Here is a 27,118-nt window from a genome sequence, read left to right on the forward strand (position 1 = left end):
TCAGTAGTGTTCTACAATTAGAGGAAACAAATGTATATTTTTAGTCTCTCTCTAATTGTAAAGATATTATAAAAGCTTTTATCCATCATAAAAAAATTTTATTACACATTCATTTTGATGGTATTAATCTGGAAGTTGACTATACTCTTCTGTAGAGTCTTATTCATTTAGAAGAAGTATAAGTAACTTCACTTCTTGTTAGTAAAGTGTTTCTTTCAGTTTGTTAAATAAACTGCCAATAAATATTCCAGAAAAATCTGTTGAAAAGACTATGAATTATTTTTGTACATATTTGAACATTTGAAAAAAGTTTTTTGAATTATTTTGAATATGATTTGTTAGTTATATTTTAGTTTAAGATTAAACTTATTTTTGCTAATTACAATTTTTTGTTTAATATATCAGATCTTAAAAACTTAATAAAGCTTTTCTAATTCCAAGATGAAATAAGAAATTATTCTAAGAATTTATTTATTATTAGATAAAATTTATGTTCTATGTATTCTCTCTTTAGTTACTTTATTAATATTAGAAATTTTTTTTTTAGTCAAAAACATTTGAAATTTAATAATTATTATAAATCTTTGGTCCAAACGAATCTCTTTCTAAATAATTATAAAAAATAAATAATTTAAATTTTGTTAAATTGTCTAATTAAGACAGACTTAATTTCAAATTCAAATAAAATAAAATATTTTGAATAAAATTTACCAGCTTGTATAATTTATGTTTCTTTCAAACTTTGGTGGGCTTCTTAAACATGGAAAAAACTGGATCTTTAGTGCTTATTCATTTGTCTAAGTTATTGCTATTACTATTAGGGTTAAATATTTTTTTGAGAAAGATGTGCATTTAAGTTGCTTGATGGTACTTTTAAGTTATGACTGCTCCTAAATTAAATTTTTTAGTTTGAGGTTTATTATTCATCCTAAAAACTCTAATTTAAATTAAATGGCTCATTATCGGCTTTATTTTCTGTGAATAAGCTAAATTGCTCGCTATTTTAATTATACCTCTGTTACCTTTTTTATGGTTTAGAGTTTTAATCTTTTTCATTATATATAAGTGAATATTGTCTTGTTGTTTATCTTCTTATGTTGCCTCTTTTTATCTATTTTGGTTCAGGCAAAACCTCTTCAGTTATTTTTTAAGCTTATTTCTAATCTTAAACAATAGAATTGAATGATTAAGAAGGAATATTTCTTGAATAAAAGCTGTTATTTAATTTAGAGTCAATCTAAATTTATTGTTAGGTTTTTTGTTTTTTTAAATTAGGCTTTATATTATTTTTGGTTTTTTGACATAAATTGTTGTTATCCATAAGTTAATTTAATTCTATATTCTACTAAGCTTCTACTTAGATATCATCTAATTGCATTTAATTCATTACTTCCAACTATTCGTTTACTATCTCTGCTGGCTGCAACACATCTATGATCATATTTATTAATTTTTTATATTTCTCTAAATTAAACTTTGTCATAGTTGGAATTATTTATTGAAACAAGCTATCTTAATAGTTTATAAAACCAAATTTGTCATCATTTTTAATAATTATTTAATCTATTATTGCTTAAACAATTGAAATAGATTCAAATTTTCCTTAATTTGATGTACAGAAGGACACAAATTAGATTTTAAATTTTATATTTGGATTAAAACTGTTAATCATATTCGAAAGATAATCTGATTTGATGTTGTGCTTCAAAAATATATTTTTTAGCTTACACAATTATGAGTATTTTAGCTATGGAAAATAAACTTAGCTTTATTCAAAGCATGTTGTGAGTAGCTTTGCTGCAAGTAAATATTTTTCTTCCTTAATTAGAATGTCAGAATCTACATCCAACACATACTAGCATAAAATATCTTCAGGAAACTCATAATAAGCTATGTTTTTATCACCTACTGAAAATCTAGAAGGTCTTTTAGAATTATTTTTTAAGTTTCTGAATGAGCCAATTTTTAACAAAGGAGGAGATGCCATGTGCTTTGATTTTTTATTATTTAACGAAGACCTTTAATTATCAAACTAGCTAGAAATAGATGCTTTTTTTAAGTTATTCATAGACTCAAAAATAAATTAGTTATTAAAGAGGCAATTTTTCTGTAGTAAAGGAGATCTTTAAATTATATTAAAACTGCTTTATCTACTCAAGCGTGAATTTGTAATTTAATGATAATTTTATATATTAATTTTGCAAAATTACTCCTGTTGTGGAGAAACTTTTGCAAGAGTAATTTAATCTTTAGTAGGAGGGGTTATTATGTTATTAACTTCCAAATTTTCTGTTTCTTTTACTTCTTTTGAGATATGCTAACCATTTTATATGCTAAATTAAATCGTTTACTACTCTGGTTATACAAAATAGGCTGATTAATAAAATGTGTCTTACTTGCTTCTTCCGTAAAAACTTTGTCCTCCTTACTTCTTTAAAGAAAAAGAAATTATTTATTCTTTTCCTTCTTTATCTCTTTCTGGATGGATATGACTAAAAGTTTATGCCTTTTGACTTTTAATATCATGGTGCTATTACAGCTAACTTTCTAGTAAGTGTTTATTTATAAGTGAAAGCTTAGTTGTTTAAGGTGGTGATAAAAATATATTTGGATAAATGTATTCTTTTGTGTTTAAAATAGGAGATTATGATGGAGATTGATCTTTAAACTACTCTTCTTATTCATTTGAAAGATAATTCCTATCATCACTTGACTAATTGCTTGATAATTTTTAATTTAATTGAGAATTTATTCCTATTTTAGGCAATCGATTTGAAGGTTCAGACTACAAATTATCTTGTACATAATCTAATATTATTCGATTATCATTTTCAATTATATTGTCAAATATATCTTTTTAATTTTGTTGAGTAATTAAGAGTCTGTCCTAATCAGTCTCATTATTAACATTTTTATAAGTATCTTTCTAATCTTAAGAGCAAGTCACTGCTTCTTAACCTTAATTATCAGCCTTAAAGTTAGTATTTAGTACATCATTTAATTCTAAAAGAGTCTACATCTTTGGAGTTTCTTCTATTCCTTTATGCAATTATCTTGTTGTTAGAGGCTGAGTCTGCTGAGTCATTAAAGCCTATTCTAAATGCTCATAATTTTTTTAATTGTGCTCTTTTATTGTTTTTATGGAGTTAAATGAATGGTCTCTTTAATTTTTTTAATTTTCTTGAAGTTTCTACAGCAGCTTAATTCCAAAAAAATCTTCCTCGTTTTAATATAATAAATTCTATTGAGTCTAAAATAATTCATGATCTTTTTTGGGTTAAGCGTTTTTAGAATCTAAATCGATAAATTAGTATTATAGATTAAGATTTTAATTATTTTAACTAGTTTGGCTCATTTTTGTATTTCTTACTCTTGTAGTTTAAGCTCCTTTACTTGAGAGCTTATTATCATAATGTGTTTACCTGAATGAATGAATAAATAAATAAAACAATTAATATTAAAAATAATTATAAAAAACATTACTAAATGTTTTATTGGGTGTTAAAAGTATTGTTATACTAAATTTTATTCGGAGCTTTTAATTTTTAAAGGACTGGAGACTTAGCTCTTAAAGTTGAAGGAGATTTATTAATCTAATTAGAATTTAAACTTAAATGATTTTCATCCTCATTTTAATTAACATTTTATTAATTTTGAAGGATATTTCTAATAATTTACTCATTATTTAATGAAACTTATAGAAATTACTCATTTGATATTTTGTAGAGTTTATTCAGAATTAAATACTTAAAATGATTGAGCAAAACTAATCTAGATGTACTTTCAATCAAAAACACATTGCTTATTTCATATATTTCTTCTATTATCACTAATGCATCTTCCCAAAAGTATTAATTTTAACTATTATTTGATTCTATGTACATAATAAAGCTCTTCAAAAAATTGAATTTTCTGTTGAACAAATTCCAGTATAAATCTAGCTATCCATTTTCTAAATTCTCATCATTTAAAACTTGTAATATCTGGGCTTCTATATTTTTTATATAAAATTCATTAATAAAAATAAAATAAGAATTTAAGTCTTTAAATTGTTACTTAGCTTTCCTTTATCAGTTATTTTAGAGCTTTGTATAGAAGAAGATTTCTTAGTTTTGATATTTTAAATATCACTCTAAATCTGTTCTTAATAGCATTTTAATTCATATTAAGAATAAATGATAGCTTTTTAATACTCTTATAAGGATTCTATATACCTCTGATTATTATAATGAATATTTCCAATATTATTATGGCATATACCTAAGGCTCTCAGGTTTTTGAATTTTTCAAAATGCTTTACTTGATTGCAAAGATTTAGTAATGCCAACCCATCATTTTATTAATAAAGCTCTTGTGTGGTGAATCTTAACATATCAAATAAATTTTGGAAACTTTCAAACAAAATTTTGGTTTCATATGAATGATATGACTCTGCCATTTCATTTAAATTATCTATATCAACCATATCTATGCCGTTTGGGATATTTCTTGTCTGGAGTAATAATGATTGAAATTGAATTGTTTATAATATTTCTGTCAGATTGCTAATAGGTATATCGATCAGGTTAGATTTATCAAGGGCATGCTTAGTCGCCCTCAAGATAAAAGCACCTACAAAAAACAAATTGCATGAAATCAAAATTATTTCTATTGTATTGACATCCTTTTTAAGCTAAACTCCTTCAGATATCAAGGTTTCTTTAGAAAGCACGTCTAAAAACATAAATAAATTTACCAGTTAATATCCTTTTGTCTCATTTACATAATTTATTTTGCTATAAACTCTTATAGCATTGATAATAATTTCGTATTCTGAGTTATTTTTAGTATATTTTATTACTTTTTAGCTTTGAGTTGTATCAAACGAGTCATATAAATTGACTTAGCTAAAAAATTAGCTATTTATTTAAGAGAAATAATCTTATATTTCACTTATAATTGAATAAGTTGGTTCTTATTAATCTGAATTAGGATCTATGTCATCCATAAAAAAACTATACTCTTTCAGGAATTTTATCGAAGCCGAGTCAGTACTGTTTTCTGCTGAGTAGTAAACTACTTTGAGAGAGGCAGGATCAACAACCAAGCTAAAATCACTATATAACGAATACTCAGAAAAGTATTAAGCCATACTATCAATATTAAATGAATTGCACATAACTGAGAAAGGCTTTTTACTTAGAACATAGTATGTCTATGATCTTTGACATATTAGACTAGCCTTAAATTTATTTGAGCATGGATCTAGATAAACTTGTGGTTGAATTGGGTTTAAATATTTAGTTTAAATTGATTTCGTGAACCATTCAAAGGTTCTAATATCTTTAGCTTGAAAATAGACGTATTGGCAGCCATTGCTTTATTCTTATTAGACTAAATTATTGGATTAAACCATCGTTGGATCATACACTTCGTATGCAGAACTCAAAAAATTAGAAAAAAAAGAACCATCGTATTCTGAACCAAAAAATATATCTGCAATTTGAATTTATCGAGAATACAATTGATTCATCTTATACGAATTTAACAAAACTGGTCTTACAAATACATTTACTACAGATTAATAGTATAGAAAGTACTCCATACTGTCAGTAAAATTTTTATCCTCATTATATTGTTTATTCTGCCTATTTATAAAAATAAAAAAATAAATTAGTTGTTTGTTTGTTTGTTGGTTGGTTGGTTGTGCATGAACTAATAAAATAATAAAAATAGTTCGCTATTTATCTACTTAAACGATGTTTTAAATATTTATTTCATAATAATAATAAAATAATTAATTTTTAATCGTTTATTCTAATTAAATCAATTTTCGAAATAATTAATTAAGATATCTTATAATATTTATAAAATTGTTAAAATATTTTTTTAAATATTCCTATTTAAAAAATAAATTATGGAATCAGCCTGCAGATCAGATCATAATAAAAATTTGCTTAAAATATCTAAGTATAAATTCGTATTTCAAATTTATTTAATTACCAAAAGCTGAAGAAAGGACTAGATATTTTCATTTACTAAATTATAAAATCAAGCGTATTTTGATCAAGCAAAGTTTCTTATATATTATAAGCATCTACACTAAAATTTAAGTTTATATATTAATAGTCTAAAAATAAAACACTTCTTTAAAATTTATCTATACAATAAGAGCTCCATGCTATATTTTGAAGCTAGCTATTTAACTAAATTATTATTGCATTGTTTTAAATTCTAGAATAATTTTATTTTGTTTAGTAGAGATTGTCTATATATTGATCTAATATTTAATTAGTCTAATCTAATATAATCATAAAAGAAATTATGCTAGCGATAAGCATAAAAAATAATGGTATAGATATTAATGCGCATATTGTTCTTCGTGTAGAAGACATACCTGAAAAGGGATTTATCTTTTAAATAAAGCACTCAAAACATTTTAATTTATTCTATCGTAGTAGCCTTGCTTTTTCTTCTAAACTTTTATAAATATTATAATTTTAACTTTGCATACTATGGTTATTTGGATCATTCAGATTCAGAGCATGCTAATTTTCAATACTTAATTTTCTTTCACTATTCGCTATATTCGTATTGAGCATTTCTTAAAAAAATAGTAATTAACTTAAAAAGCTGCTTTGCAGATTTGTTAAAATTCACTCACTATTCAGAAGGCTTATATTTATTTATAAGCTTTCTTATCTTTCTATTTCTACTTGTTTGACGATTTAGAAATACAATTAATTAATATATTAATGTTTGTTTATTGTGTTAGTTTTTTAGTTAATTAAAAAATAAAATTTCTATGTAAATTATAGTAATGCATCATTAAAAAATCAGTCAAATATCAATCCAAATGCTTTAATAATTGTGTATTAGGTTTTTATTTATTGATTTCACCCTTTTACTAACTACACAAATTTCTTAGCTAGCAATACTCTTTTCCAAGCAAATCAAAGCTTTTTTTAAATTTCAATCCTAATATCAAATTAAAATTTCAATCATTTTCTTTACACAAAATCCATATAAAATTAATAAAACTTAATTTTACCTGATTTATCCATACACTATTTTTTTCCTATTTAATTGTAGAAGTTCTTTAATTTAGATACTTTAGCATTTAAAATCAAGCGATCTTTGTTATTATCCTCGATATAAAAAAGTTATTCATTTTTAACAAACTGAAAGGCTTTAAAAAAATAAGTTTTTCAAACTATAATAATAAAATTGATATTAATTAAAAATGATAATCAAAAACAAAGAGGGAATCTAAATTTTTTATGTTGAATATTTTTCTTAATTTTTATTCTCTCTTTTGATATTACATTAAAAAAAAAAAAGTTAGAATTGAATATTTTAAGTTGATTATGTGGTTTTTAGTTTTTTCCTTTCTTAAAATATAAAATATATGATTAACCACAAATTAATAATCAAAATTTTTTATAGTTTACAGGTGAATAATCTTTTATAAACCCACATATTTGATTAAAAATTTGTGATGAATTAAAAAAAGTTGCTAATAGAATTTTATACTTGCTAAATCTTCAAATAAACTTGCAATTTATAAACTTAAATATTAACTCTGTATAAAAACTTTACATTTTATTTTTTAAAAATAATAAATATTTGAATCAATTGGATTTTCTAAAATGTAAAGAGTTTACTTGCTTTAATTTCTTGTTTTATTACATTGAATGTGTATTTTTTTACTTGTTAGTATTTTTTTTACTTGTTAGTATTTTTTTGCTTTTTAGTAGCATTTGATGAGCATAATACTTTAATAGTGTCATTCTTCTTATTGTTTTTAATATGTAATCTCCATACATAAAATTTATAATAAAAATCAGAATTCTTTTGGTTATTATTTAATTTATTGAATTATGTAAAATTTTTATAAAAAAACTATTTTCAAAATTTTGACACCAATATTTTTAAATAGATCAATTGAAAAAAATAAGAACATTAAAATATTTTAAAATAAAATTGATTAAATTTTTTTAGAAAAATAAATATTGCCATGAAAAAAGGAATTAAAATGACCCTAAACATTCACAAGCCTCGCTTGTGAAGCTAATGGAATCATAAACAATCAAAAAATGAATACAAATAAGAAGGTCGTTTAAAAATGCTCCACCGCCAGCGGTAATAGATTTGACTGGTAGTCAGAGCGTTGATTATAAAGATACTACAAAAGTTTTTTTGAAGAATAAAAATATTAAATAACACATTTATTTTCTACAAATTCTTCTGAACTCTTGCTGTGCTCATCAATAGACTCATCTTTGTTAAACTATAAGATCAATAACTAAATATCTAGCTAAAATAGTAATTCACATAGCTGATAATAGAGCTAATTTTTTTGTACATTATATTAATCTGTTAAGAAAATTAAATATTTTTTATAATTTTTCTCTTTTATATAAATATTAGTTGCTTCTTAAAATACTTTTTGAAAGGATTGGGATTACTTTTACTTTTCTTATTAACTAAAATTGTAAGGATTAATTTATTTACTTTCACTGATTTTATTTTTTCCATTTGTTGTTTAAATCCTTTAATAATATTATTGGTTTTAAATATTTTAAAGCTACTGCTGGGGAACAAAGTGAGTAAGAGCTTTTCTTATACCAATATGGAATATTTCTTAAGGATTTAATGATTTTTCAAATAATTGGGTTTCTATAGATCTTTTAGATGCTTGTGTTGTTGTCTTTCTGCTTTCATCAGCATTCACTAACTAAGGAGCAAAATCATGTATATTATTTTATGGGTTTTTAATTGAACTCATTAAAATTTTATTTTCTTGCTTTAAAGAAGAGCGATGATTTATGATTTAATTATTTATTTTTTTAACATTTCCAACTGTATTTGATCTTTATGACTTATTTTAAAGTTATTATGGCTATGTATTAAACATGGTTATGTTTGGACTATTATTTGCACTTAAATTAATTGATTCATGATGATTAAAGTTGTTATTTTGATTCTACAATGTTTGCCATTAGTGATTGCAATTTTTAGAAAAGCTTTGGTCAAGCGATAAAAATGATGTATCATTTGACAACGATAACTATTAATTAGTTAAATCATCTAATTCTTGATGATGAGTGTTTGATTTTTCATTTAAATTTGTTGCATTTGATTAGCTTTTATTTTTTATTTTTGTATTTTTTCTTATAACTGCACTAAAAGGAGATGTTTTTTCTATGAAATTGTTTCTTGTTGGTTTAATCAATTACTGTTGAGAGTGAAATTTTATTTCTTGTGTTTCCTAGTTGCTTGAAAAGAAAATCTATCTTAATGTTTTTTTCAAAATGTCTATATTTTTGTTTAGTGTAATGTAAGAAATATTTGAGATTTTCAAATTAAAAAGCTAATCTTGATAGGATAATAATCCAAAAGTATCTTCTTCATGCTTTAAAATATCCTTCATTAAATCTTTACAGAAATAGTAAGAGTTCTTTTTATTTTTATCTAAAGTACAAGTAGCTATTATGCCTACCCTTTAGTAAATTTGCTTTTTATAAACATTAAGAAGCTCGTTTAATTAAAATGACGATTTTCCAAACCTTTAAAATATTAACTGTAATTAATATAAGATTCTGAAATTGTAGTGTGGTAAGTATTATAAACTTTATTCAATATAATCTGTAATTTTATTAGCAGCTTCTAGGAGTTTATTCTAATTAAGTAATATGGCAACATTAAAATTTATTTATATACCATGCAAAACGCAAGCTGGATATTCATAATTTTGCAAATTTTTAGAATTTTGCTAATTTTTTACCTTTGAAGTGTTTTATGCTACAGAATTATTATTAAAATTATTGTTACTATTTTAAAAAGTTCTATTGAACGCCTATGATTTTTTTGTTTTTTGCAATTAATATTAATAAGACTGATTATGGTAATTTGAGTCTTATATATTTGAAGCAGGAATATTTTATTATTATTCATTCCAAATTATATTATTTTAAAGTTCATTTAATAAGACTAGATTATTTTATTATTCATTTTGTTTTAAGGCTTAAACATCGTTTTATTTAATTGACTGTGGTTCGTATGCATAACTAATATCTTCATTTAATTTTTTAGCAGAAAATAGCTACTAATTACTTAATATTATGTTTAGCTCTTTGTAAATTTCATGGTTGGAATTAATAAGAGAGTTTTCAATAGAGTCTTCAATCTAATTAAAAGACTAATTCATTTTAGTTTGAGGTTTTTGAAAATCTGGTTTAAAGGGAAGTTATACTTGCTGATTTTTTTATTTTTATTTCATCTTTTTTATTTGATGCAATTCTTAACTCATTTATGATTCTGTATGCTGCAAATCTTGATGTAACTAATCTTCCTCTTAAATTACTTCATTCACACTTTTATAATATTAATTAATATTTTGCTATTCCTTTTCCTTTAAAGCTATGATGTTATTATTTAATTATGGGGAGGTATAATTTTTAGCTTATAAAGGAGAAATTTATGCGTTACTAAAATTAATCAATAAATTATTCTGCTACTTTATAGAGGATAGTTAAAATTATCTTGGATTCTCTTGGTTACTTTGACCTTGTAAATTCAAACTTTAGTAAATACTTGTATTAATATTATTTTAGTGGTTTTCTATTTATAAATTCTAGTTTTAGCTGATAATTTCTTATTTTTATGAGTTTGTTTAATTGCTTCCTAAAAACTGTAATAATTATTATTAATTTTTATACTGAAGTATTCTTTAGTTTATCAAGAAGCTTATTAATTTGGCATTATTAGAAGAGGACTGATTATGAGTATTGTGTTGGGTATTAAGTGCCTCTATATGATCTTTTTGGCTTATCTTATTACTAATTTTCCTTTCATTTAAATGCGTAATATCTTCTGTTTGCTTTATGCTTACAGACTAAAGAGGTACCATTTTATTAGAAACATAAGTTTATGAATTTCTTTTTTTATGGTCTGTAAAAGCTCCCTCATTTTATTAATTATTTAAAAACTATTATTTTTAAATAAAATCTCTGATTTCGTTATTTTTCTAAAAATTAGTAGTTTCTTTTAAACTTAGCTTTTTGGCAATATGTTTCTAATTATTTTATAAACTCTAAACTGGATTTTAATTCTTATTACTATTATTTTAAATTAAAGAAGTAGCTTTGTTAACACGCAAGCTCTTATCTAAAACTTATTTTGAGGTATATGTTTAAGAGGGTAATTCAGAAAAAAAGTTAAATATATCTTAGTCATTAAATAAGTTGTCTTCAGATAATTCTTGATAAATTTAAGTGTAAAGTTCATCATATTATTTATTTGTATGGTCATTATATTGAATTTCTTAGTGATGATTTTCATATTCATATGCTTTCATGACATATTCTTTTGCTATCAAGCAGCTTTCTTCTGCTTCTTTCCACTTTTATTGCTTAGTTTGAATTAATGATAAATATGAGTAAACTATTGTATTTCTCCCATTCTTTTTAGGGAAGTACTTAGCAAGACTAATTAGCTCTTAGGCTAAAACTTCCGCTTCCTCCCATAAAAATTGCTAAAAAAAACTTTATTTTGAGTTTAAGAAATTGATAAAACATTTTAAATAATTCATCTTTCTGTGATAGAGGTTAAAAATCAATTGATGATATTCTCTTGTTTATTAAAGCAAATAACCAACTATTTGTAATTCTTCCTCTTCACTAGACAAACTTCCTTTTTCTTCACTTTTATTTTGCTTTTCGTTATTTTACACTAAATTAAAATTGCTCTAGAGATGAGAATCGTTATTATTTAAATTCACATTGTTATTATTATTCTATAGTTATGATTTATTGTGAACTTACTATTATTAATTTTGATCATTGTTAATTAAATTTTGATTGTGTGGTGTTTAGCTTAGCTTTTTTTTCTTTTATTTTAAAATATTAGCTTACTTCCCAGCTTCCAAATTATTTTATAACTAATAAGCCGAAGAAGCGACAAAAGAAATATTATTTAAATTTTCAATCTTGTTAATTACGCTTGCTTACATATTTTAGAATACTGTTTGGTTTTAATGAAAGCCTGTTGATTAGTTAAGGATATAATTACTCTATTATAGTTTAGCTTCTCTTTCAAACTAATCATGATTAATATATCCATTTTAATTACTCACCTAATTGGACTTAGGATTCGTCTATGCTTGGGTTGAGCTCTTTCTATTAAAAATGGAAGGTATTCTTTAATGTTCACTCTATTTCCGATATTGGTTATTAGTTACTTCAGAAACCTATTTACTTTAAAACATTCTCAAGTCATCTGGTTTTTCTCCATCTCTTACAAAATCTTTCTTATATAGACCTAACTCCAACTTTGAATAGACTATAGCGCTTTCATAATGCTAGAGTGCTTCAATATACCTTTCTAAATAAAACAAGATATTAGCAATATTATTATGGCAAACACCAAGAGCTCTATAATTCTTAAACTTTTCAAAATGAATTATTTATTTATTGTAGTTGAGTAATGTAGCACTCATTTCGCTGTTGAAGTAGCTTTGATTTGTAAATGTTAACATTTAAAACATATTTTTAAAGCTAATAAAAAGAATCTTCATGTCTTCTGAGTAGAAAAAAGACTCTACATTGATAGAAAAGGCCTGATTAACAGTGTTGAACCTATTTAAATCGCCAGAGTCATTTATTTTCTTCAAGAAATTAGTTAAGTGCCAAATCGGAAATTAAATCATATGTGTGATACATATAGATTGGTATAAAATAAATAATGTTAAAATTGTTAAAATTGAAAAAATTGTAATATAGCTAATTTTAGAATAGTAGTCTGTATCGCTCAACATTTAAATTGAGAATTTCTTCAAATCGTTTTATGATAAGACATCTATCAATAAGAAACTGGCTTCTAATCTATATTTTTTATTATTTTAAATGATTCTTTTTTATTAATTTTGCTTTTTGTTAAATTGATTGCTATTCTATAAATTTCTATCCTATTTATTTATAAAATTTCTATTGATATGGCTTTTGTTAGAATTAGATAGGTTAATTAAAATATTATCACTCATATATTATTCGTTACTATTAATATTACTATAATTATTATAATCATGAGTATTGACTAATTGATTTTCATCATCATCAATTTATTATTATTATTCATTTAATTAATTTTATAATACTCTTGCATTTGTTTTTGGTATTTTATCAATTATAATTACAGGGTTACATATTGCAAGAGCTTCGCTTCCATTTCTATAATAAGTAAATGTTTTTTGATAATTAGGAAGCAAAATTTCGTCAGCTTAAACAGAGTCAACTTCAGAGATCACCCAATTTCCAAAATTTTTTTTCATTTAATCTCTAAAAAGCTATGCTTATGTTTAGTCCTCTAAATTATCCAATTCTACACTTCCAAGAGTATTTGCAATAGCTCTCTATTAAGGCACTATAGAATGGTAAATAACACTATAGTTTCTTGGATCTATTACCATAGTATAAGTAGAAAAATTGCCCATATTTGCAAAGAAGCTTTACATCTTTTGTAAATTAAGGCTAGTACATTTAACCCAATGCATAGTTTTATTGTATCTTAAAAGCTTTTAACATAGCACGCTAGCTAAAAAGGGATTGCCTTGGTCGCTAAAAAATAAATCAGGAGGATATAAAATCATCGAATCCTACTTTACTGTTCCTGTATACCAATACCTGCATTTTCCATTAAAATGATTAGGTCCAGTAGGACAGCCATCTGGGTCTCTAAAATTTTTAAATGTTGTATTAGTGGCACTTAAATAACCCATACTGTTATGATCAAATACATGATAAATGCTATTAAATTTCAGATATCTTTCAGATTAGCTACTTAATATATTATCGTATTCAAACAATCTCCATAACAAATCTGAATATGTAGAGTTTCTAAGATGATCTTGTCCTATCTAATCGTATTAATTCACATATAAGTATTCATATTAATGCCTTTTATTATTTAAAATTGGTTGAAATTTATTTTATTTGAATATAACTATTAGTGAAGGATTAACTTATTGAAAGGAGTTTTTAATAAATGACTTGAATGGATTAGCTTAGAGGTACTTTATTAGTACTATAAAATAAGATAAATTTAATTTTTATTTTTTTGCAGATTTCTTGCTTTAATAATATGTCATGACTGAATTTAATTTATCTAAATAAGCTTTTGAAAAGAAGTCATGGTCAGTATTCTACCAATATTATTTACAAATTATCAATAGAAAATTCTTTATTTAGATGAAATTAAATTTAAAGCTTTGTAAGTATTTAATTAATTATGTCCATAATTTTCATGAAGATTTAAAATTATCAATTTAAAATCTAAAATATATTCAAATAAAAATTTAATTTAAATAGAATTAAAAACATATTATGTTATGTTAGCTAAAAATCTATGCTAATACCTATGAAATATATTTTTAACAGATTTATTTATAAAAAGGAAATCGTTTTTCTAAATGATAGCTTAAGTGTAAAATAAATATTCTGGTTGAGAAAATTTAATTTCAATTTCATCTAAAATTTTAAAAGGGAAAAAATTATATTTTTTGATAAAGAAAAATCGTAATTCATTTTTAAGCAAGTATTAATAAGCTAATTTATGTTAGGTAGAATTATATTATTAAGATTTTAACTTGAAAATAATTAATGAAGTCACTCTATTAATTTTTTTTGATGTAAAAGATTAAAAAAGGATGTATGATAAAATAGTTAGTCAGTTATCATAAAAATAGTTATGAATATTGTATATTTTAAATGTGTACTTTTCTAAATTTAGATAAAAGATAGATCTTAATAATCACATTTTATTCATTTTAATATAAATTGAATATAATTATTACCAAGTTCTAACTTGCACAACGCCGTATTTATTTTTCTTAAATAAATAAGTAGCCTTAGGTTCATCTTTATTTGCATATGTTCTTTCAGTATTTAGGAACATTGATTTATAATTTTTATTCATAATTACTTCTCCTTCTATTACCTTTTATGAGAATTAGTTCATAAGCTGAATAGACCAGGATTTCCTTTAAACCTACTATGATAACTAGAACTAAATTGCATTATTGAGTATCTTAGAGTTACTAATCTGCTACTCGTAAATAGATTAAGCATAGTCATTCACTTGCACATGCGTTTTCTATTAATAATAAAGGATGATAGTAAAGCCATAAATTGTCATCAGAATTGTGGGAAAGGCGAATATGACAGATATTTGAAGGAATAAGTACATTTAGCCTAAATTCCTTTCACTCTAATTTCTTTTATTCTTAGATTTGATTTCTTTCAATAAATTATTTGATAAGGATTAATTTTTTTTAAATTAATTTATAGATGAATGTTAATTTTTATAACTCAATTGTTTATTGATTTTTTTATTCAAAGACCAGCATCATTGTTATTTTTCTTAATCAGTTTAATGCGTTAAAAACTCAAATAAATAAATAAATAAAACAGGATTATCTATTTTAATATTTATTGATAACTCCTGATTATAACTTCATTTTACTCTAAGTTTAATAAAGTAAATAATAATATTAAATATTTACAAATGCAATTTATATAATGATCACAAAAGATATTTGGTGATTTTCATCTAAATTAGCAAAAAAGTATGAATTTAAGCATTAAGTAATTTTGTTTATGAATTTAATTCAAGTTTTAATTGTATGTCTCTTGTTAAATTCAATAAAACTATTAAAATAATTTTTTCTTTTAATTTTCCTCTCTAGCGAAATTATGAAAATCTAACTCTTGAATAATAATAATTATAAATAATAATCAATTAAAGGTTTGCAAATTTTATATAAAATTTAATAACATCATTTTTAAGTTTTAATTTAGAGTAATCTCACATTTTCTTTTCTTAATTAAGTAAGTAAGTAAAGAAAAGGGAATTTACAAAATAACAAAAGGAAACGAAATAAATAATTCATGAGCAATATAAATCATTAATAATTTATTTTAAGTATTCAATTACTTCCTCTATTCAATCTAAGGATAAAAATTGGCTATCTATCCACAAAATGTGAATAAGCATAAAAAGATACTTAAAATTTAAAATAATATTATAAAGCTTATAGTTTAAATCTGCAAAATTAAGATTCTAAAAATATTTATAAGTTGAAATACAGAATAAAATAAATAATTCATGAGCAATACAAATTATTAATGTATTCATTATTTTCTTCCTTTGCTCAATCTAAGTGCTAGAATTGATTATTAAATGATTAAATATGAATAAGCGTAGATAAAAGTATAAAATTTTTAACGCTTTATTAAATTAATAATTTAAATAAATTCACATACTATTAAGACTTTAAACTCATTTATAAATAAAATTACAGAAATAAAATAAATAAATTTAGAATATTATAAATTATTATTTCATCGAAGGCATTAAATTTTTCTTTCTCTATTGAATTTAAGTTTTAAAATTGGTTATCAAACAAGAAATTAATTATTACAAAGTATTAAAAGATGCACACATTTTAAAAGATTTTATTTGACCAATACTTTAAATTGAATTCCATAAAATTAAATTACTAAACACATTTTTTAATGAAATAAAATAAAATTATTTTTTATTCTTAATAAATGAAATTGTATGGAAATAAATTAAATTCTTTTTTATTGTCTACCTAAAATTATTTATTATAAATTCACATACTATTAAGACTTTAAACTCATTTATAAATTAAATTACAGAAATAAAATAAATAAATTTAGAATATTTTAAATGATTATTTCATTGAAGACATTTAATTTTTCTTTCTCTATTGAATTTAAGTGTTAAAATTGGTTATCAAACAAGAAATTATTACAAAGTATTAAAAGATGCACACTTTTGAAAAGATTTTATTTAACCAATACTTTAAATTGAATTCCATAAAATTAAATTACTAAACACATTTTTTAATGAAATAAAATAAAATTATTTTTTATTCTTAATAAATGAAATTGAATGGAAATCAATAAAATTCTATATTATAGTCTACCTAAAGTTATTTATTATTGATTCTTTATTCATAAAGATACCTTAATAATTTATCTGCTGAAAAAAATTATTTTATTAGAAGCCTTTAATCATGTTTAAGATATTCTAAACTAGTTTTTTCTTGTTAGCACTCAATATCATTTAATTGCAGAATAAGTAATTTTATTCTCATTTCTTATAAAAATGAATTTAAATGTTAAAATTAATCATCAAAATCTATGTATGGTTTATCTATTATTAAGACTATATATTTACAAATTGAAAAGTCACAAAGCAAGTCTTACTTGTTTTTTTTCTTTTAATTAGTTATAAAAATATTTAAAAATAATAATTTTTTATAAAAAAATTTACTTTAGTCTTTTTCTTATTTAAATTATTTTATTTAATTTGGTTTAATTTGCTGTACTCAATTTGCTCTGCACTTTTATTAAAAAATATATTATTCACAGCGTTTCTGATGCATAAATGAAATAACTTATTAAAGTAAAATTATTTCATTAACTCCTAGTTATTTTAATAGAGTCTTTCAGTTATTGAAATATTACAAGTTCGACATGTGCTATTTAAAATATTTTTAGATAATTTTTATTAAATGTCTGAAGGTTGGAAATTTGCATCGAAAATATTATCTTATAATTTATTCCCAAGGTATAATTATAATGAATTGTGGTTATATTGATTGTTATTTTGGCATTTTAGATTTTCATCCTCTTCATCATCAATTTTATTCAATGAAAAAGTACTGGAAAAACAATTGCATGTTTTTATTAAGATGTCTTCCTTATTTTGGTCTTCTTGCTTATAGTTTATTATCTCTTATAACTAATTCTAAATCAATTAATAATTTTATGATATTTAAGACTTACAAAAAAGTTTAAATAGTTGCTGGAAATGTGATTCACCAAATCTATATTTAATGACTCCTAATCCATCTTCTTAAAATAAGAGGATATTTTAAATTATTTCATTAATTATCCAATGTGAAATCTCTCTATTTTTTTGTTTTGAGCAGCATACTACTACTGCAATTTTAAACAATCTTTTTTGTTAAAATTTATCTATTATAGAATATAATTGTTTGCTATGTAAGTTATTTTCTGCGAATATACTTTAGACTAACTAAAGTACTTAGAACTTTCCTTTGTAGGAATAATATTTTTAATCTTCCAGACTTTATGTCAATACATTTATTGCTTCATATGTTTTTCCTTATGCTAGTAAGAATTTAGCTTTAGCAATAGCCATAAAGCTTTAAAGAATATCACAATTAAAATCATATGCCAAATTTTTTAATTCAATTTGTTAAGAAAATCTCTTATTTACAATTTTTTAGAAATTAGAAACTTATTGTGTTGTTAGCCTTTTGATAGGTTTTGTATTCGGACTTGAGTCGATTGCATATGATATTCTTTTATTCGTTAATTAAAAATTTTTATAAATATTTCCTGTTTATTAATCTTATTTTTGGAGGTTTAAGCAATCATCTTTATAGGTATTGTAATTTGAGTATGATTCGTTTTTATCTACACTCTCACCAACATTTTAAAATAATACTTGAGTTAATCTTTATGTATTAAATTGTGATTATTCATTTTTGTTATTTGCTTATTACTCTAAAAGCAAATCTTCTGAAGCTTTTCTATAAGTATTCAATTCATATATATTTAAATTTTTTGGTGATTTTTCATTTGTATTTTGAGGACTATTAAGAGTAGCAATATTTTTTTATCCTCTGACAAAAAATTATGCTAGTAAGTTTTAATTTGATTGTATTGAGTTTCTTGTTTTTATCTCCAAACCTATCTCATCCAATTGTGTCTTTGATTCCTTATCGATTTTTATATAGTTTATTTCCTAATTTTCATCATCTTCTTCAGTTTTGATATTATTAAATTTTTTTTCTAAATTCATACTGCTATTTTAAACTGTTTCTTTTTCATCAATTTAATTTGGTAAATTAATATTTTCTATTTTTAAAAAATATTTTAATATTTAAAAACTTTTTAATTTAAAGATTTACTTAATTTGATTATGGCACTATTTTTACTGGTCTAGATTTTTTGATCTATTTAATTATTTTATAATTTTTTATCAATAGATTTATTAAATAAAATGCTTGTAGTTTCTTTAATGATATTATTTTGACGTATTATAAAAGGAATTTGTTTCGTTTCTTTTTTTAAAAGAGGTGGACTTGCCCTATTTTATTGGCACTTGTCTGAATATTAGGAAATTGCACTTTAATTCTTATTTCTGACTTAAATAAAACTTTAGCCTCTTACTGACTATTCCAAAGCAAATATGTTATCTTGTTCATCTAAATATTTTCTATCGAACAAATTTTTAATAATATCATATTATATTTCTGCTTACTTTAGCTCGTTAAGAATTAATTAATATTCTAATATATAAATTCTTAGAATTATTTCTCTACTCAGATTCTCATCTTGCAACTTAGAAGATATCTTTAAAAGATCATTAGCTAAAGATATTAGCTCCTCTATATAAAACAAATCTTAACAAAATTAAATATTTTAGTTGCTTGGATTTTGCTATTTTTGTATACTAATTTCTTACTGATAATAAGTATTTAAGCACTTAAACATATTAAATTTTCTATTAAATAAATTTTCTATCAGTTCCTATTTTTCAATCCTACTTTAAAGCATCTCATTCATATCCTTTCTTTTTAATCCTTAATCTTATTACGTTTAAGAAAGATTATAGCTTGTATCAGCTTTTTTTTTCTAATTTTAATTTAGAGAGGTTTTTGTTTAAGTGGTTTGTCTTTGCAAGTTAAGGAATTTTGATAATCTTTGTTATTAAGATTTTGATTAATTTCCGTTATCTTCTTAATAAATATTAAGCTCTTCATACGCATAAATTATAGAACGTTCATAATGATCTAAGGCTTCTAAATATCTTCCTTACAAGAAGTGAATATTTGCCAAATTATTGTGGCAAATCCCTAAAGATCGTTTATTTTAAAACTTATCAAAAAAGTTTATCTGCAAATTTAAATTTAGTAAATTTTCGCTAGGATCTTCTTTGAGCAAATTTAGTGCTGAATATCTAAGCATTTTAACCAAACTTGTAAAGCTTTCATATAACAATCTAGTATCTTCAGAGTAGAAGATACTATAAAATTCACTTTATTAGTCTAAAAACTGTGTATTTTAAGCTATTATAAATTCATTTATATCATCTAAATTAAGTTGAATGTTATTAAATATTTTAATTAGTCGATCAATAGGATACTCAATCATATGTGAAAATATAATAGAATATTATAATATGATGCAAACCACTACGATAAGCAATAATCCAAATATTACGATTGTCAGGATGAATACTATCTTTAATTTGTCTAGAATTTGTTATGAAAAACTCATTAGCTCTTTCTCAGATAGTATATCCATCAAAATATATATTGTAATGTAATTAAATTTATTAGGAAAAGTAGAATTGTATGATTAATTATCATTATCAACATCACTGTCTAATTTTTCCACTGTAAATAGTAAATTAAAAATAACTAAATAATTATTATCATGATCATCTTTAATGTTGTATTCTTATTGAAATTAATTAGAAGTAATAGTATCAGTAAAGTCTAATCGTTTCTCTGTTTTTATTTATCTATTAGAGTATTTTTATTAAATCATCTTATAAAATTCCTTCAATTATTTAGAGTGTCCTATTGATTTTTAAAGTAAATCTTAAAGCTTAGTCGTTTTAGAAATATCTAAGTCTTGCCTAGAATCATAAATTGCCACAAAAGACTAAGGATCAAATATTATCTAGTGAGTCTTTATATTTTAATAGCCTCTAAAAAATTTTTTAAGATCATCTACAAACATATAATCACAAAATACAGCATAGAGTTATTTAGATTTATCTAAAGTTCTTTGGCATATCAAATTTACTAGTTATTGTTAGCCATAAAAACTTAATATAGGTAAAGGTGGATAAACCACCAATCCTGGACTTTCCTTACTAGCCAAGTACCAAAAACGACAACGGGTATTAAAGGGATACTTTGTTTTGGGACATTTTGGATCATCAACTTAGTTACTAAAGGTAGTGTTCATATAATTAGAAAAAAAAACACCATTAGAATTAAATGCGAATATTTAGTAACCTAAATTTAATGTAGAATTTTATTGGTTTAAGTATTAGTGGACATAAGCCCTCAAAATATAATTAAGCCTATCATTTCTTACTAGTTCTATTTAAGACAAGCCATCTAATTCATTATAAATAAGAGTTTAATCGCTATACCTATTTTGTTACATTTTTAAAAAGTAATATTGATTTTTGGTAAAAGAATAAAAAAGTAGACAAATTTGTTATTCATGAATAAAATAAAGTAGAACAATCATTTTACTGATCAATATATATTTATAAAAAATCAGGTTATTTACCAATTTGATGCATAATATTCATTCTATAAAGCTATCTAAGTTTTTATGGGGTCTTCTTTATTTTAGTAGATTAATTCTTAGTTTAGCATAAGAGGAACATATTTGAGGTTATAATTGTATTTGTCATCAGAAAGCTTAAATAATTGCTTTCTTAAAACATAAGCTTAAATTGAAATTTCTTAGAGTTGATTGTTAAGATTTAGAAATGAAGCTTTATTTAAACTCTTTGAAAATTCAATTTGCGTTTAAAATACACTTTGAGAAAGCTCTGTAACTTTGTCTTTCAATATATTGTATTACAAAAGTATCATTACAATTGGTGGACTACTTATCATTATAATGTTAAAAAAAATTAAACAAAATATCATTATTTAGATCTTCATTTTAACTAAAATGCTGCTTTCTTAAAAAAATATTAAATAGCTGAAAGTAGCTATGATATCACGTTTACAGCTATTCGCTATACGTTCTAAAATTGTATAGCTAATAAGACCTGATTATCTGTTTTGTGAGAATCTTTTGCTTATCTGCTTATATTTTTACTATGTTGTTAATCAGGTTTTAATTACTACTTTTCTTATTAAATATAGTATAATAATTAAATGATAGTTGATTGGTGTCGTAATTTTTGTTTGTTTTATTATTTTTTTTATATTTTTTGTGCAGTAAAAATTGCTTATCTGTTTGAAATTTACAATTTAACAAAAAATACAAAGTAAGTGCTTTGAATTAATAAATTTATGGATTTTTACAAAATATATTAATATAGATTAATATCTTACTATTCTTTTTGCATTTCTGGCAAATAATTATGAGCGCTAATTTAATAGGATTAAATTTAAGTAAATTCAAATTTTATAAAGGTTTCAAAAAGATATAAAAAAAAAATGATAATTAAATGAAGCATTTTGCTTAAAAGCAAAATTACTCTCAAAAAAGCATAAAGAAAACCGTTTAAAAATACTCTACGTTTTATGCAATAAATTTTTACTATATTTATTCTCTTTAATTAAAAATATATTATAATAATTTTTCATAGCTATAGAAATATTGAATAAAAGTCTATTAGCAGTTTGAGTAATTTGATATTGTAGGCTATTCTTAGAATTATTAACTTTCACCCATTTATAAAAAGAGTAGTTCCACATTAATACTTTCTAATAAAGTACAGAGCTCTTTGTAAAGAAGATTATCTTATAATCCTTCTTAATCTATCAATAAGATAATAAATTTTTTAAATACTTTACTAAATATCTTATTTTATTATGCAAAGTCATCCTATCTAGTTTCTTATTTTTATTATTTAGTTTCTTAAATTTAGTTAAAATTTAAATTAGAAATTATTTTGTTTGTCTAAAATTATACTTTAATTGGCTATGTTTATTATTTTAAAAAATCTTGCTTATAATTATTTTATTCTAGCTATGAAGCATGCTAGTTGAATTATAAATGTCTTTTACAGAGTTAATAATTTAAAAATTAATTATTAAATAAATGAAAGAGAATGCTTTTGCGTAAACCTAAATGAATGATTAAATTAACCTTTTCTTAAATTTAGGCAGTTATTTGCTTTTCACTCTAATTTTAATAGCTCTATATTCCATCTGTTAATTAAGTATCGCTTTCATTCAAAATTGAATCTTAAGCCATAAATTTACTGTTATTATATTACTGACTCATTCCCTTGCTTGAAACTGAGAATCTACTTTCTAAATAGCTATTGTTATTTTATGTATTTTTTGATGAACTTGCTAAGCTCGATTATAGAAAGATACTTTAGTTGTGATAATTCTCCAATGTATTGCTTTTCGATTTTTCTGAATAAATATTTTCTTGTAAATTGCTAATTTAACAAGCATCATCAGTACAATCTTAAGGTGTGTTGTTAAGTTAACAAAAATTACCATAGCTTTATCTTTTTTCATTTTACTCATAAGAGGAGTCAAAACTTTAAAATTGTTTTCTGCTTATTGCAAGTGGACTGTTGCTATAGATAGATTTAGGACTACCTGAGTATTTCGAATAATTACTTATATTTTTTTTTAGAATTGGGGGATTGAAAATTTCTAAATAGCTATATTTCGTTTATTCACGTTATTTTATTTCTTTTTCTTGTAAAAAATCAAGTAATAAAACGAGATTATCTTCAACGAATTCTCTGTTATTATTTATCTCTGATTTTTTAATAGGGGGTAAAATTTGCATTATTTCATCTAATTAACTGATATCACTTATATCTTACAAATAAGCTAAAACACCCAAAGAATCTTCTTAATTTGTCATAACTTAATCAATTATTTCTTGACATATTTAATAAGAAATATATTTATTTATGTCTTATTAACAAAAAACAAATAAGCTTATTTTAAAAATAGTTATTTCATTAAATCCATTTATTTATTTCTTTAAAGGCTCGAATTCAAAGTTCATATTTTGTTTGAAAATGCTATTTAAAAATCTAAGCAGCTTTTACTTTGGATGTGTTTGATAGCATGTAGAATTTTTAAGAGATTTAGAAATCATTTTAGCTGCTTAGTAATTGAAGCCTTCTTTCATTAAAATTTAACTTTCTATAATTGTATAGTAAGATTTCATAATTTCAAACGGATAATCATAATTTTGTATTAATCTCTAATCAATATCTTTAAAAAAACTCACTTTTTTATATATTTTTTAAAATTTAATTAGCTTTTTTATATGTTAAGAGATCATTTATTTTTCTTAATTTTTAGGCTCTATATTTTAAATAGAAGTTAATGAATATTTTGGGCAGCTCTCAATTTCTTTCGAATCTTCTTTAATTCTAGCTTAAAATGAAAATCTTTCCTTATTTTCTACTTATTTATTAAAACAAGAGTAATTTAAAGGCTTTAATTATTTTTTATGTAAATTTGTGTCTTCTTCGATCTTTTGATCTTTATTAATATTATTGATTATAAACTAACTTTGTGCCTTTTACCTTTCTTGATAAACAAGCAAGTTAAAAGAAAATTATTTTTAATTTTCTTATTTTGAATTGTTTTAAATAGTTTTAACAGTTTGAATTTTTTAATCCATTTATTATTTTGTTTTAGAATCACTCATTTTTTAAAAATTTGACTGTTTATTTTGTTTAATTGTGTTTTATGATAAATTACTAATATTTTAAAGAGAAACCTTTTTTTGGCTAGCAAAATATTTTAAAAATTGAATTTAATTATAGTTTTCTCTTTCTTCCTTATAATTTTTTACTAATTTTGAATATGATTATTTTTTTTTTCTTTTTATTTGACTTTGTAAATCAGAATTTTACTATTCAGATGGAAAGTCAATTTAATTGCCAATATTTTTTCTCTTCACTTTTTAATATCTTTAAATAATCTTTGTTGCATAGACTCTTTCGTGATCAAAATTATTTTAATCTTTGCTTCTTATCTAAATTAAATCCAATTCTTCTTTTAATTCAAGTACTTTTTTTACTTTCTCTAGCTATATTTTTGCCTATTAGATATTGTTTGTCGAATATTTAATAAAGCAAATTTCTAATTCTAAAAATATATTTCTTCCATGACTAAATTCTAAAAAACTTCCTAAATTATCAAGTTCATTTAAAAGTTATTCAAGCTCTTCCCAAAGCACATTACTAAAACCTTATTTTTCATAATACGCAAGTAGGCATTTATAGTAATTATATTTTCTATTGAACAAGTTCTCTACTAAGGTAAGATTTTTATTTTCAAAAAGAGATGCTACACTCTTTCTTTTAGGTTTTATTGAGCAAACTAGTTAATTTATTAAAAACATTTTAAAATATATTATTCATATTATAAGATTCTATCTTAAATTTATTGAAATAAAGATTTTAATTAATATAATACCTATGCTAGTTTAATAATATGAATGAAGATTTTTTTTAGAAGTTGTTTCTTGATAATATTACAATTATATTTTAGCACATATTATTGAATTTTGGTAGTTTTCAAGAGCTTCAAGATACCTCTACTCAAAGAAGTGAATATTAGCTATGTTATTATATAATATGCCCAATTCTTGATAGTTAGTAAATCTCTTAAAAAACTAAGTTTAAATATTCATAGAAAGTAAAGTTTTGCATGAATTTTCTAAAAATATATTTTATTATCTATACTTTAACATTTTTATTAAATTTTTAAGAGATTCGTACAGGGTAAGAGTATCTCGCGATCCGAAAATATCTTCTGCTTTCAGATCACCAAATATTTTATCTTCGATAATTATCAATTCTTTTACATCTTCAGGTTAAGTTTGAATTTACTTGAATAAATCAATCAAATAATTGATTGGATTTATTATTGTATTATAAATTGAGCTCGTGTAATAAAAGATTGTTATAAAAATGATGCTAAAAATAATGATGAATACCAGTGCTAATATTCGATATTGTTGTTTAACTAAAACTAACGAATTTGTTGTTAGGATTTCTACTTCATCAACCTTAAAAAAATCAGAAAATAAAAATAGATAATATTTATTAAAAGTTTTGTTTTGATTACTCAAACCTTAATAAATTAAATACAAAGGCATATACTCCATTACGATACTCTCATCTTAGTAACTTTGCTCATTTTTATAACTTTGATTATCAAAGATATTTTGTATTGCTACTTCTTGAAAATTTTTAAATGACTAATCGAATATTGATAATTATTATTAAAAGGATTATTATTGTAAACATTCTTCAGTTTGCTAATTCTAACAGATATATTATGAATAATTGTTTATAATTTCTTCTTTATTTATGTGGAAATACAAAATGTTATAAATGTTCATGTCTCCTTAAATAATTTAAAACATATTGTCATTCAAATTTAAATAAACTTAATAACACATGATTACATTTTATTCTTTATTATTAGTGCTATTAAGTTATTTGCTAAATATCTTTTTGCAAGAAAAAAAACTTTTTACAGTTTGCTGAGTTTAACTTAGTCTATCATTATCAACTTTAGAATAGTAAAAGTAGTTTTCTTAAATTTTAGCCTACTAAAACCATTCAAAGCAATTTAAGTCAAACTTTTGTTAGATATCTATTTAACAATTTAGATCATTTAATGATTAAGGTATTTACTTAATCAAATAAGGAGACATTATTATAAATTATGGTGAGAGCTCAAAATCTTCATCTGTGTATTCTAAAGCGAAAAAAGGTTAACTGACCTATATTAGATTTTATTTAGTTTGATAAGCTGTTTTATTTCTTTCTATTTAGAAAGGCTTCGTCAATACGCTTAATTAAGTCAGATATATTAATTCTGACTAATTAAAGGTCAGCTAATTATCAATATCAAGTTTTTTACTTTAGAACCTAATATAAGTAGAAGTTAGGTGAATAAAATAGCAATTTATGTAAAATTGAATAAAATGACTTTTATAATAGAAAATATTCATTGGAATAGTCTTTTTCCTAAAATAATTATAAGAAAAATATATTTATTAATATTACCAGTAAGAAATAGTTAAAGGATTATTCAAATATAGTTGTTTTATATGATCATCTTCAATTCCTTCTTCTAATTTCAATATGTTAGCTAATGGAGCTACATATTGTTAATTCATTATCACTTTATTGCTTTACAGCTTGATACAAAACTACTAAATTAAGTAAGTTTGTAGAGAATTCTCATTTAAGTTATTTTAAAACACTCGTGCTTTAAAATAGTTTATTTATTAGGTCACTACTCTATATTCAC

General features: G+C 22.7%; 4 protein-coding genes across 4 annotated transcripts; all 4 read right to left on the reverse strand. All coding sequences in view use genetic code 6, as the record gives it.

Annotated features, from left to right (window-relative positions):
* TTHERM_00245850 (transmembrane protein, putative) lies at positions 1-6,581 on the reverse strand (the record flags this gene model as incomplete). Its single annotated transcript, XM_001023813.3, has 5 exons — positions 1-605; positions 712-3,422; positions 3,484-3,991; positions 4,057-5,627; positions 5,983-6,581. 5 exons carry the CDS (start codon positions 6,579-6,581, stop codon positions 1-3), a joined length of 5,994 nt encoding a protein of 1,997 aa, XP_001023813.3.
* A 245-nt stretch (positions 6,582-6,826) lies between these two features.
* On the reverse strand, positions 6,827-7,769 carry TTHERM_00245860 (hypothetical protein; the record flags this gene model as incomplete). Its single annotated transcript, XM_001023814.1, has 4 exons — positions 6,827-6,957; positions 7,031-7,168; positions 7,431-7,561; positions 7,669-7,769. 4 exons carry the CDS (start codon positions 7,767-7,769, stop codon positions 6,827-6,829), a joined length of 501 nt encoding a protein of 166 aa, XP_001023814.1.
* Positions 7,770-8,068: 299 nt separating this feature from the next.
* On the reverse strand, positions 8,069-15,321 carry TTHERM_00245880 (tetratricopeptide repeat protein; the record flags this gene model as incomplete). The annotated part of the gene is made up of 2 exons (XM_001023816.2): positions 14,831-15,321; positions 8,069-13,934 (listed from the first exon to the last, which is right to left on the reverse strand). The coding sequence occupies exons 1-2, from the start codon at positions 15,220-15,222 to the stop codon at positions 8,069-8,071; spliced, it is 6,258 nt and encodes a 2,085-aa protein (XP_001023816.2). The 5' UTR covers positions 15,223-15,321.
* Positions 15,322-16,960: 1,639 nt separating this feature from the next.
* Positions 16,961-26,984, reverse strand: TTHERM_00245890 (tetratricopeptide repeat protein; the record flags this gene model as incomplete). The annotated part of the gene is made up of 10 exons (XM_001023817.2): positions 16,961-17,281; positions 17,338-18,953; positions 19,007-21,267; positions 21,411-21,737; positions 21,862-21,986; positions 22,953-25,171; positions 25,268-25,682; positions 25,965-26,585; positions 26,655-26,733; positions 26,872-26,984. 10 exons carry the CDS (start codon positions 26,982-26,984, stop codon positions 16,961-16,963), a joined length of 8,097 nt encoding a protein of 2,698 aa, XP_001023817.2.
* Positions 26,985-27,118: the final 134 nt, after the last annotated feature.

Source organism: Tetrahymena thermophila, assembly GCF_000189635.1.
Source record: "Tetrahymena thermophila SB210 genomic scaffold scf_8254406, whole genome shotgun sequence".
Classification (NCBI taxonomy): domain Eukaryota; phylum Ciliophora; class Oligohymenophorea; order Hymenostomatida; family Tetrahymenidae; genus Tetrahymena; species Tetrahymena thermophila.